Here is an 11,687-nt window from a genome sequence, read left to right as displayed (position 1 = left end):
TGGCACGAGGCTAGGATGCAGCCTCCTGTTCTGCCCTCTGTGCCTCGCTGGGACCTCCATCTCTTTGATACACAGCTCTGCAGAACAGGCTTCTGTACCTGGGGCTTTGCTGAGGGTTGTGCTCCCCCATAGGGACCAAGGGATGCACTGTAAGGGGAGGAGAATGCTGGCACAGAGAAGGGCATGTCTCTGCTCTCCTTATGACATGGGGTTACAGGTCAAAGGAACATTTTTGTATTAAAATCTGAGGCCTGTTTTCCATCAGTGTTTATGGAGAAGAGTCAGTGTCTGTTAACCAGACTGCTGCATCTTTTTCTTCTAGGGTTTCCTTTGGAGGAGATGCTTGTATGTTGGCAGTGCTCTTGGATGAGACCACTGAAGAGCAGAGCAGGGGTAGGAGTAACATACCTGTCCAGGCCCAGGCGTAGTATCCTGCCCTGCTGCTATCTCCACTGCTACTGCAAGGCACAAGGAACCCCACTGAAGGCTTCTGCCCCTCTGTGGGTCATTCCTTTGGGGAGGAAAGAGAGCTCGCCTCCCCATACTGTTCTGCCTATGATGCGTCGTGTTCTCTCCCCTGCCTCCCACAGGTGTGTGGAGACAGAAGTTTTGGGGGTCTCTGTGTTGCGAAGAGGTCACTCTGAGACTGCAGTGGAGGTAGTCGTCTCTAAGCACTTATTGGCCACCAGTTGCTTAGTGACATTTCTGGACGTGGCCCCAGTTCCGCAGTGGAGGAGCGGGAGGTGCCTGCTGGCAGAGCTACGCTAGCAGCTCTTCTGCCCCTCCACCAGGCGCTTGCGTCCCTCTATGACCTGCTGCACAGCTTCATGGTCGTCCAGGGTGGTTAGGTCCCCGAGCTCACTGGCCTTGTCCTCCACGATTTTCTTTAGCACCCGACGCATAATCTTCCCTGAGCGTGTCTTGGGCAGCCGGTGTGTGACCTGTAATGGGGAGGAGCAGAGCTGAGGCTGAGGGAAAAGGGTTTGCCAGGCTGCCGGAGCGGGTGCTGGATCACCCCACAAGCGTTACCTGAATGTACTCTGGAGCTGCGTACTTGGCGATCTTGCTTGAGATCAGCTCCCGTAGCTCAGCAGCAAGAGTCTCCTGCGTGTGGCCGCTGTCCTTCTTCAGTACAACAAACACATAGGCTCCTGGCAGAAGGACCATGGGGTTACTGAGCACTGCATGCAGTGTGCTCCTGCCAGGGCTGTCCCGGACCTAGCACCAGGAGAGGTGCCTCTCTGCTGGTAGCCTCAGGGGATGTGCTGTAGCCTGAGCTGTAAGTGCTTTTGGCCACAGTGCTGCCACTTCACGCAAAGCCCAACTAGTTGCAGTGTAGCTTGTGATGGCTGTGCTGAGATCCCCACCAACATGCTGAGATCCCAGCCAACGTGCTGTATGGTGTTGGCACAGCATTACTACCGGTGGTTGGTGCGACAGTGCCACTTCCCACTGTGTTGCAGTAGCCCTGGGAGGAGCATTTCAGGGGCAGGAAAGCATGTGTCTCACCTTCTCCCTTGATCTCATGTGGGTAGCCGATGACAGCAGACTCAGCCACTGCTGCATGGTGATTCTGGAAGAGAACAGGGCTGCGGTTTGGCTCAGTGCTTTCAGCAGGCTGGCTGTCACCTAGGAGCTGCCCTGACCCGGCTTGGCTGCTGCAGTCCACAGTAATGCAGACAGGTAAGGAAGAGCTTCAGATGGCCTCTACCCTCTTTTCTTCTTGCCTGAGCAGGTCTGTCTGCAAACACAAGTCTTCCCCCCTACCCCTGGCTGCTTTAGGCTTGCCCTTTCTAGACCCAGTTCTGTGCCTCCAGGTTGCTCCATCGGGTCCCACAACCTTCACTGGCCTGCAGATGCTTTGGGATTCCCCCGCTTTCAGCATCAACCATTTCAGGCTTTTTGCCTGTCTTGCTGCAGTGAGTGAGAAGGGAGAGGGGAGGGTGGAAGCTGTTCCTGCAGGCAGGCCATGGGTCTAAGGGTGCTCCCCGCTGCTACAGCAGCAGCATGTTTCTGGGTATTTCGAAGAGGCTTCCCTGAGCACCACCAGTCTGCCCCCCCGGTCAGCTTTACCTCCCACCCACACCTCTTACCACTACATCCTCCACCTCTGCAGTGCCCAGGCGGTGCCCGCTGATGTTAATGATGTCGTCCAGCCGTCCTGTCAGCTGGTAGTACCCCTCACTGGTACGATACACGCCGTCCCCGGTGAAGAAAAACCCTGTGGTGGCCAGAACCGTGCCATGGTCACTTGTTGCAGTGAGCGTATGAGCTGCTCACGGGCTGTGTTCTCACCTTGCCCCCTTCTCCCTGTTGGCACCAGGGCTCATGTACTCTGCTCCTTCCTCTCTGCTGCTGAGGGTGAAGGTGCCTACCTTCCTCATTAGTCTTCTGCCTCTGTTGGTGCCTGCTCCATCACTGGGCTCCTTCCTTCGTTCTGCAGTGTGGTGACTAATGCCCACCGTGCCTCATCACCACAAGCCAGGAACAATTTGCCCCAGTGCAGGTGCCTGTGGTCCTGCTGCTTCACCACTTTGCTTCACATTGAGACACACTCTTGGGCTTGCTTAGTGCCTCTGGATGAGCAACAGGAGCCAACAGGGTTTGCAAGAGGAGCACCAAGCAACCTCTCTGTGCTCAAGGGGGTTAGAGGCAAAAGGAGAATCCCACTGCCCTAAAAACACGTGATCCAGTGGGTAAGGTGGGTGACAGAGACCCTCTAGTGGCAGTGATGACGTCTTGGGCAGGGGGAGATGAAGGGCCTCAACACTGTGGAGAGTCTGTAGAAGAATGAAGCAGCTCTCCGGAGTCCTGCCCCCGTGCAGAAAGCCAGCAAGGCAGACCCAACCATACCCAGCCAAGCACCTCTGCAGTGGTGACCTGGCACATGTTTTCCTCACCTGGGTAAGGAGTCAGGTAGGTTTCCAGAAATCTCTTGTGGTCATTGTAAATGGTTCGTGCCATACCTGGCCAGGCTTGCGAGATGCAAAGGGCTCCAGAGATGTTGTTTTCCAGAAGGACATTTCCCTGTAAAATAGCTACATTTCAGTAACCATGGCTGAGGGTACTCTGGATGTGTAGTCATTGCCTGTTTTTACCGCTATGTCCAGTAACAACTCTGCGATGGCAGTGCCGGGGAAGGCAGTGAGAAGAGTCCTGTGCCCCTGGCTCCAAGGGGACAGGCACAGTCTCTCCCAGCAGAGGTCTGCAACCAGCTGCCTACCATGGTGGGGTGCAGGGCCCCTGCGGGGGGGCTGGCTGTCCCTGCCCAGCCAGCTCACCTTGGAAGGGCCGAGAAGGAGCCCAAGCGCAGCCTGTCCTGTCAGGACAGAGCAAGCTGGAAAACAACTCAACTTCTGCGCTAGTTGGAAGAACAGCTTCACTGTTAGTCCCATTCTGGTAAAGAGGGTGGCTGTCTAGCAGAGGCGAGCAGGAAAGGTGTCTGCAAGCACCTGGGGGAAAGCGGGCAGAGCCAGTGCCTGGTTATAAATGTACCTTGTCATCCAGGAGGGAGGGGCTGATCCCAAAAAAGGGTCTCATAGCCATGGCTGGAAGGATTTCAGCTCCAGGATTAGAAGGACGGGGTGAGATACAGATGCCTCCAGTTTCTGAAGCAAAAGAAACTGTAATGCTCATCAAAGTCAGGGACAAGAGGAAAGCCAGGTAGCACTGCTTGGCCAACAGCCTTTGCCTTGGCCCTCACCCCACCCTGCTGGACCACAGGCTGGGGCTGGGTTTGCCAGAGAGCTGGGGAAGGCTCTTTGCAGAAGGAAGATCCTGCTCATTTAGTTCAGCAGAGATCAATTCCCTACTGTCAACTCCCCCGTGTTTCTCTGGGTTAGCTTTAAAGGCCATTTCTCTCTTTCGTGTTTTGGTGCCCACGGCCCCTTACGGGATTGCTCATACAAGAGTGCCAGTAACAGCCATTCCCACTTGGCCAACAAAGCAACAGGTCACTCCTAAAGCCTGGGAGAGCAGAAGCTGGAACAAGGGGTCATACGCATCTCACCAGTTTGCCACCAAGTGTCCACTACAGGGCATCGTGTCTCGCCAACCACGCGGAAGTACCACTCCCACGCCTCCTTGTTGATGGGTTCCCCCACTGCAAGGGGAAAGACAAGGGGACAGAGCTGAAAGATCAGGTCAAAGACATAGCTTCCCAGGGCCTGCTTGTGGAGACACCACAAACAGCACAGTCTCCCGACTTGCTGCTCTCGTGTGCTGCCACTCTTGGCATTTGTGGGAAGAGGTACAGCCTGATGCCCCAGGATTTGCTGCTCCAGCCCGTCCCACCTGCAGTTACCTGAGCCGAGTACTTTGAGAGAAGAGCGGTCATACTTCTTCACCCATTCGTCACCGTATCTCAGGAGTAGGCGGATGGCAGTGGGTGCTCCATAGAAATGGTTAATTTTTAACCTCTCCACTGTTTCCCAGTAGCGGCCTGGAATGGAAACAGGGGCAGTAACCATCCACACAGGCTGACCAAGATAGAGGGAGAGGAGGTGAGAGGAAGGGCTCTCCAGCGGTGCGTGGACCTTCAGCCAACTTAACCCCACTCTGGGAAGACTAAAGCAGTCCAGGAGCAGGTGTGCCCCTTTTCCTCCACACCACCTGGCTCTGCCACTCTCCCTGCTGCAGGGAGGGACAGGGAGAAACGGTTTCAGCCGTGGAGAAGCAGCATGGCTTCCTAACCAGAGGAAAAGGCTCTTCCCCTCGCAGCTTTCTGCTGGGCACAGCCCGTGGTCTGCTCCTGTGGCAGCAGAACCATTGCTGCCTGTGTCCTGACATCAAGCCGCCAGCTCCCTGCCTGCTGTGGTTCTCGCAGGGAGGCTGTGGCGTGTCCCAGCTCCCCTGAGACACCTTCTCACTCACCAGGGTTAGGATGGACGGGAGTGCTCTCAAAAAGGACTGTGGTGCCGCCGTTGCAGAGGGGGCCATAGACCGCGTAGGTGTGCCCTGTGATCCAGCCGATGTCTGCCATGCAGCCAAAGATGTCCCTGTCCTGGTAGTCGAAGACGTACTGCGCAAGAGAGGAGAGGCAGTGAGGGGTACAGCTTAGGCCTGCCCTCCCGGCAAGGGGGACAACCAGGAGCGGTGTACCCTCTCTCACCACCCCTGCAGGGGCACCTTCTTCCTGGAGATTTTTTAAAACATTATCAGAAAAAAATAAAATGAAATGTCAGTTGCTTTATGAAGGTGCAGGAGGAGGGAGATACTTTTGGGAAAAAAAAAAAAACAAACCCAACCTACAGCCAAATTTGCTCTTTGCGAAAGGAGAGAGCTACATCCTTTCCTTCCTTCCACTGGTGTCTAGACAAGGTTGATTCAAGTATCCTGTCACATCCAGGAGAATTTTCAGGGTGAGGATGGTCCCTCCACACCTACATGAAGGAGTTGCAGGCAAGGCCAATGTGGTGGAGGGCTCCACGAGCCACCCCCAGGCACTCTGGGCTCCAAACGCACAGCAAACACTCAGGAAAACCCTGAGCTCAGCAAGGAGCCCAGCGTAGGAGCACTTTGGCAGCAAGCAGAGGGACCGTGAGATGCCTCGGCCCGGAGCTGCCCCATCTTGCCTGCAGGAGCTGGCACCTCTCTGCCACACTGGGTGAGCGCAGCCCTGTGCCTGCAGGCAGGCAGAAGGCAGAACAAGCCCTTCTTCCCACTGCCCCATTTATTCCTCAAGAGACCCTTGGCTACAAGGCTGGAGTGTGAGGGAACGATGCCTGCCCTGCGCAGGGCAGAACTGAGTGCCATCGGACTGGCAGCAGCAAGTTCACATTCCTCAAACACTCGCCTTTGTTTCCTCTACTGGGTGCCAGGAAAGCTTCCCAGGGGCCGGTCTCCCGCTAGCCCATCGCTTCTCGCCTGCTGCTCTGGCATCTGCTGTTCTGGACCTTCCCGTCTCCTCCTGCAGATCCCTGCCTGCAGGCTGCCAGCTGGGGACTCTGGGGCCTCAAGTGCTCCAGGGTGCTCGTAATGGAAACTTCCCCTGCTTGCTCTGTCTCTTTTTAACTGAGCGGTGAATTATGGTAGCAGCAGTCTGCCCCATCCAACGGAGAGATCTGAGTGTGCTAGCCCTGTGTCGCGGTTTCCAGTGCTCCTGAGTGCTAACATGGCCACATGCTGCTAGCTCCTTCCCTGCTTAGGGAAAGTAAGCCAGAGATTTCAGGAGAAAATTGTTTTCTTCCTCCTGACCCAGAAATATAAAATTACCCTTGCAAGGCTGAGCATTCCACCCAGTGATTTAGCCTAGGATAGGGCAGCGAAAGAAGAAAGCCAAGAAGGTAGCTCAGAGGAGAAGGTGTTTGGGAGGCCCTGCTCCGGAGCATGTGTTGCTCTTCCCCACTACCTGTTTGCAGACATACCCTATTGGGCTGATGCCTTAGGAGGGCTTCCCAGAGACTTGGCTCTGGGTAAAGATGAGCTCATGATGCAACAAGGCAGCACATCTATTCCCTGTGCTGCCTATGAGCTGCTGGCTCACGAGCGCCCTGTGGCTGGGGTCCCTTACCTTGTGCGTGACAGCAGCAAACAGCAAGTAACCAGCCTGGGAATGAACCAGACCCTTGGGTTTGCCAGTACTGCCTGATGTGTAGAGAAGGAACAACATGTCTTCGCTGTCCATGGCAGCAGGCTCACAGCACACATCCTCCTTCATCATCTCCTGCAGGAGAGAGCACGGCGGTTCTCTCTTGGGGTCTCACAGGCTTCCCTGTGTTGTCTCTACACCAGCCTGCGCACTCTTCCCCGATCCTCCCTCCGAGCACCCGCGCCACCCTGCTCCCCTCACCCCATCCTCCCCACCTCCTGCCCCTCGCTCGCCAGCCTGAGCTCTCTTTCACCTTGCTGAGCTGGTAAACGCTCTCCTCAGCCAGAGCAGACCTGCTGAGTAAGAGGCAGCTATTTTTACACTGCCACTACTCTGACTAGCACAGAAGTCTTCCAGGAAGTTTTTCTAGGACTAATTGCTAGCAGATGGGATGAGCAGAGGTGGGGAGACCTCTGTGCAGCTCCAGAGAGATAACAGAAATGCACGACAGGGCTCACCTCTTCAGAAGCAGTGCTCCATGCTGGCAGCCTGGCCATCCTGCGTGCCATGAATAATGGGCACATGAGCAACCCTGCTGCCTGCTTTCTCGGACACCAGCTGCCAGCGGCACTCACGCAGGGTGCCAGGTCCACAGCAGAGTGGCGCGTGACAGCCCAGCGGCAGTCCAAGGCTGGGCTCACTGTGTGTCAGCCCGTGTCTGCGGTGCTGCTAGCCCCTGGTCCACCCTGCTACGAGCCCCAGTTTGCACTGCCTGCCCCTGACAGTGCAGGGCTGGTGCTGTGGGAAGAGCCACCAGTTACCCATCCGGACGGCTCCTGGGACTCTCCTGAACTTGTGTGCAGCTCCAGCTGCAGCTGCTGCTGCAGGACAATGTCCCAGCATCGTGTCAATGCCAGCAATAATGTCATGGCCAACCAGGACCCTCCCTCCACCCCCTGTCCCTGCTCCCAGAGCAGACACATTGCCCAAGGGAAACGGCAGCAGTGATGGGCAGCCTCTCACCTCCTCCAGTGGCACGTCCAGGGCTGTCATGGGAACTTTGCTGTCAGTCCTCATGGAAACCAGGACCCGTTTCACTCCCGGGCACTGCTTCACAGCCTGGTCCACTGTCCTCTTTAGCTCAATAACCTTGCCGCCTCTCAGCCCCTGGTTCACTGTGATCACTGTCTCTGACTGGGCTGCAAAAGGCAAAAGACCCACATAAGCAGCTCTGTCCCTCTCCATCGGTCACAGAGAAGTCTGGCTCTACCATGATCCTGCACTTCTCCCTCTGTCTCCCAGCCCCTGTTACTCGTGTCCTCCGTTTAACAAAACCAGCAGCTTTGCATCTTTGGTTCCCATTCATTCCTGCCCCTCACTGCCTCAGAAAAGATGCTGTATCCCAGCCCTTCAGTCCCTTGGATGAAGGAAAGAAGGAGTCCATCCCATGGGCTGAAAGATATTTAGCCCATGCCATTTCCTGGGGTACTAATCCTTGCTCCATGGCCATACCTCACGGCAGGACACTGACAGTCAGCCCAGGGAGCCTGACTCAGAAGATCTTTGCCATCAGCACAACCCTGAGCCCCCCAGCTGCCAAACCAACCAGCTCAGCACTGTTCCCAGAGGGAAACACTGGATGTGTCCCTGTTCCTGGATGTGACTTACCGTCCCGGATCCTGTCTGCTAGGGAGTCTGCACTGAACCCCGCGAACACCACAGCGTGCACAGCCCCGATGCGGGCACAGGCCAGCATGCTAGCCACCGCCAGCGGGCATGGGGGCATGTAGATTGTCACCCTGTCACCTCGTTTCACCCCTTGCCGTTTCAAGGTGTTTCCCAGGCGGCACGTCAGCTCCAGCAGTTCCCTGCCCAAAGAAGCAATGGCACAGTTAGAGACTTTCTTGCAGATCTTATCCACGTGCATAGAGGTGGGGGGGGCCTCAGAGCCACACGTATGCAGCTCACATCCCTACGCATCCTAACCCCCCATGCTGGAAGTCCATGGGAGAGCAGTAAAATGTCAGTGGGAAGGAAAGGAGGAGACAATCATTAATATGGGCTGTTATTTATGGAAAAGAAAGAAATCAGAATCGTCTCTGTACAGAGCCTGACACTCTCACCGGCCAGCGTGAGGAGAAAGCCGTAGGGACAGCGATGGCCACTGGCAATTCCCATGGCTCAGCACGCCCACACCACCTCAGCTGACTTTCCAAGGACAACCTGCACATTTCTCATGAGCAACACACTCTACCCTGCAATGCTGGAGGCTATGCATGAGAAGTTAGGTATCTTCCCCCATGAAAACAGGGCTTCGTGCTTTGCTAAAGCTGGGAAGGTCAAGTCCTTCGGAGCTCGTGCCCACCAGCAAGAACAACAGCTGTAGGAAAGCAGCGAGCAAAATGATGCCTCTCCCGAGAGGCATCCCTCCCAGAAACCACGGCTTGTCTGTCAGCGACTCATTTCACAGAAGGGCTTTCCATGCAGGGACATTGGCAGGGGGAGGATGGTCATGTTTGTCATGTGAGGTCTGGAGCCAGAAACAACAGAGAGACTCGTTCCGTGTGCAGAGGGATTTAAGTGGATTCTGCAGCAGAGACTCAGAGAGCAGGCTTGGGCTGGAAGGTGAGGGTCCCCAGACCAACCGAGCAGGGCTGGGCAGCCAGAGCCCCCAGAGAGCCAAACCCAGCAGCGTTGCTGACACGTGGATGAGCACGGCACTTCGCAACACCCACGCGGCTGTGAATACAGCCTCTCTTGCAGAGCATTTACCTGCAAGTTTAGACACCAGGCACCCTGCTGGGAACGTACACACGTGACTTTCCCATGGGATCTTACCCACAAACATTGCAGTGCTGTCACGAGGAGCTTGCGTCTGCCTCCCCATCTGCGTAGGGACGCGTTGGGACGCAGAGGGTTAATCAGAAGGTAGGCTGAAGTCTCAGATCAGCACGGGCAAGCCAACAGCCACCATACTGTCGAATTATCTATCCAAAGGGATGCTACATCCCCTCACATGACGCACATCAGTCGATCAGCCCCGTGCAGTGTTCATGCATGCTGCAATACGGCTCTTGCGTATGCTCAGAGGTAAATACTGACCTGTACGTGACCCGTACCTCCTCTCCTGGTTCATCCTTCTCCCAGATTAAGGCCACTTTGTCTGGGGCTACATGGACATGCCGGTCCAGACAATTCACTAGAAAAAGATGACCCAGTCTCATTGCCAGAGCAACTCACAGTACCCCGTAACTCCCAGGAAACCAGCACTGGCAGTCCTGTTTTTGGATCAGAGTCAGGGCTGCGTGTGAGTCTCAGCATTAGCCTTGTGCTGGAACAGCCTTTACGGATACCAGCTGACAGACCATGAGCACTGTCCCAAGCCCGCTGGACTCCTCACAACTCCAATATCTACTGATCCCCACTATCAGCTTCCCCCTTAATTGCAACCTAACACAGTCCAGAGCAGAAACTGCCTGAAGTCCCTTTGGAGGTCACATCCCCAATGACCTCTGCAGGTCTGGCAAACATTAACTCAGCCATCACTCCACCCAGCACAGACTTGCAGCTGCCTCTGGGGTGAACTGGGGCAATTTTTTAGTGGCAGTGTTCCTAAATAACAAATGCAGGACAAAGCGAAGGTCTGCACAGGGAGGCCGCAGGGCGCATTTGTCCAAGATGGAAGAGAGCCAGGACCAGAACTGCACAGCCCCCGGCTTTCCAGGGACGTGGTAGGCTTCGGCCGTAATTCTTCCGAGAAAAGTTTCCTGCGTTGCTGGCAGCTGCACTTTCCTCAAAAACCTTGTTCCACTCTGTGTTTTCCTGAAACCTGCTACTGAGGTCATGGGATGATGCAGCAGCCCCAGTTTGCATACAAAATGACTTTTTCTCCTGGTCATTTGTAGTTTTCCAGGAGAAAAAGAAACAAACACAAAAGGGGGAAGAGTAAGACCTCAAATCCCAAAGGCATATAACTCCCGCTCGCCTGCCCAAATGGCCTGTGTAAGACCTGATTTCTGAGAGTTCTGTATTTTGAATGCTGGGACCAACAGCGCTGCGAGCAGGACACAGTGTCACCAGCCCCTATGTCCTCCCCTCGTAACCCCCCTAGGGCAGTAGCCGCAGCCCACAGAAAAGCCTCCCATGGCTGTGGGGACTTCCAGCACTGCCCGTTGCTCCTGTATTTTGCTTTCTAGATACACACTGCCTTCCGCCTGCTGAACACACAGGGTTCAGTGCTGTTGCCTGTGGTCCCGCAGAATGGAGCCTCTGCACTGCTGCATGGTCCACAGAGGCTGAGGGAGAGCTGCCCGGCTCCCAGCACACGCCAGTCCAGCTGCAACCCCTCCAGCACGACACGGCTGCTCCCTTAGGACCAGCCACACCCTCACACTACAGCCACTGCCAGACCATCCGAACCTTTTGGGGATCCCCCTCGCTCCAGCCCTTTAACTCTGTGCTCCTCCGACCTGCTCCTGGGGCCGAAGCCCATCACAGAGAGTCATGCGCAGGTGCTTGGTGGGCTCCCATGTCCGTCTCCCCCCTTACCTGCCACGTTCAGCTGCCCACCAAGGAACCAGGAGAGCCTGCCCTGGCGCAGGTCACAGTCCTGGACGGAGTGGAAGGGGGTGATCCAGGTGAGCCGGTTCCTTCCTAGCGCTCCCCAGAAGGCATCCCCCTGCTCCACCGACACCTTGTACAAGCCCTGGTGGTCCTTGGGTCCGGGGAAGGCGATGGCTTCAGGCATGTAGGCAGTGAGGGGCCCGTGACTCCAGGCTCGGGCAGCCACTGACCCAGGGTGGCATCTGGGAGCTTGAGAAAGAGCTTTAGGGCAGCAAGCCCTGGCCAGCAGCCTGGCCGTCATCGCAGCTCCCCCACACAAGGAGCCGGGGTGCCCCTGCTCCCCTGCCTCGTTCCTCTCCTCCCCTCTCCCAGAGCACCAAGGGGAAAAAGAAATTCAATCCCTTAAAGGGAGGGGAAAGGGGCGGGCTGTAGAAATATTTGACTGAAAATAACCTTCAGGTCAATCTGAGTCCTGACGCCACTCCTGAACGGGAGCCAGGTTCAGCGGCTGCCTGGGCTCCCCGCGGGGACTGAGCTGCCCGGGCTGGGCTCTACCAGCCCGCTCCTGCTCACACTCTCCTGGGGCTGCTCTCTG

The 11,687-nt window shown here is 56.1% G+C and overlaps 1 protein-coding gene across 1 annotated transcript; it reads right to left on the bottom strand.

The window, feature by feature from the left end:
* Positions 1-206: 206 nt before the first annotated feature.
* LOC104334007 (acetyl-coenzyme A synthetase 2-like, mitochondrial) lies at positions 207-11,483 on the bottom strand. The gene is made up of 14 exons (XM_009939586.2): positions 11,078-11,483; positions 9,632-9,728; positions 8,198-8,397; positions 7,553-7,728; positions 6,512-6,664; positions 4,873-5,020; positions 4,304-4,441; positions 4,010-4,102; positions 3,496-3,608; positions 2,901-3,027; positions 2,094-2,221; positions 1,510-1,573; positions 1,030-1,151; positions 207-941 (listed from the first exon to the last, which is right to left on the bottom strand). The coding sequence occupies exons 1-14, from the start codon at positions 11,391-11,393 to the stop codon at positions 765-767; spliced, it is 2,052 nt and encodes a 683-aa protein (XP_009937888.2). The 5' UTR covers positions 11,394-11,483; the 3' UTR covers positions 207-764.
* Positions 11,484-11,687: the final 204 nt, after the last annotated feature.

The sequence above is a fragment of the Opisthocomus hoazin genome, chromosome 7 (genome assembly GCF_030867145.1).
Source record: "Opisthocomus hoazin isolate bOpiHoa1 chromosome 7, bOpiHoa1.hap1, whole genome shotgun sequence".
Taxonomy (NCBI): domain Eukaryota; kingdom Metazoa; phylum Chordata; class Aves; order Opisthocomiformes; family Opisthocomidae; genus Opisthocomus; species Opisthocomus hoazin.
This window is presented reverse-complemented; position numbering and strand designations above follow the sequence as displayed.

Excerpts from the sequence above, each read along its gene's own strand:
- LOC104334007 (XM_009939586.2), bottom strand. The coding sequence starts at position 11,393 with ATGACGGCCAGGCTGCTGGCCAGGGCTTGCTGCCCTAAAGCTCTTTCT. Across the intron at positions 5,021-6,511 it reads TTGCTGCTGTCACGCACAAG|TACGTCTTCGACTACCAGGA; the intron begins GTAAGGGACCCC and ends TCTCTTGCGCAG. Across the intron at positions 1,152-1,509 it reads ACATGAGATCAAGGGAGAAG|GAGCCTATGTGTTTGTTGTA; the intron begins GTGAGACACATG and ends TCCTTCTGCCAG.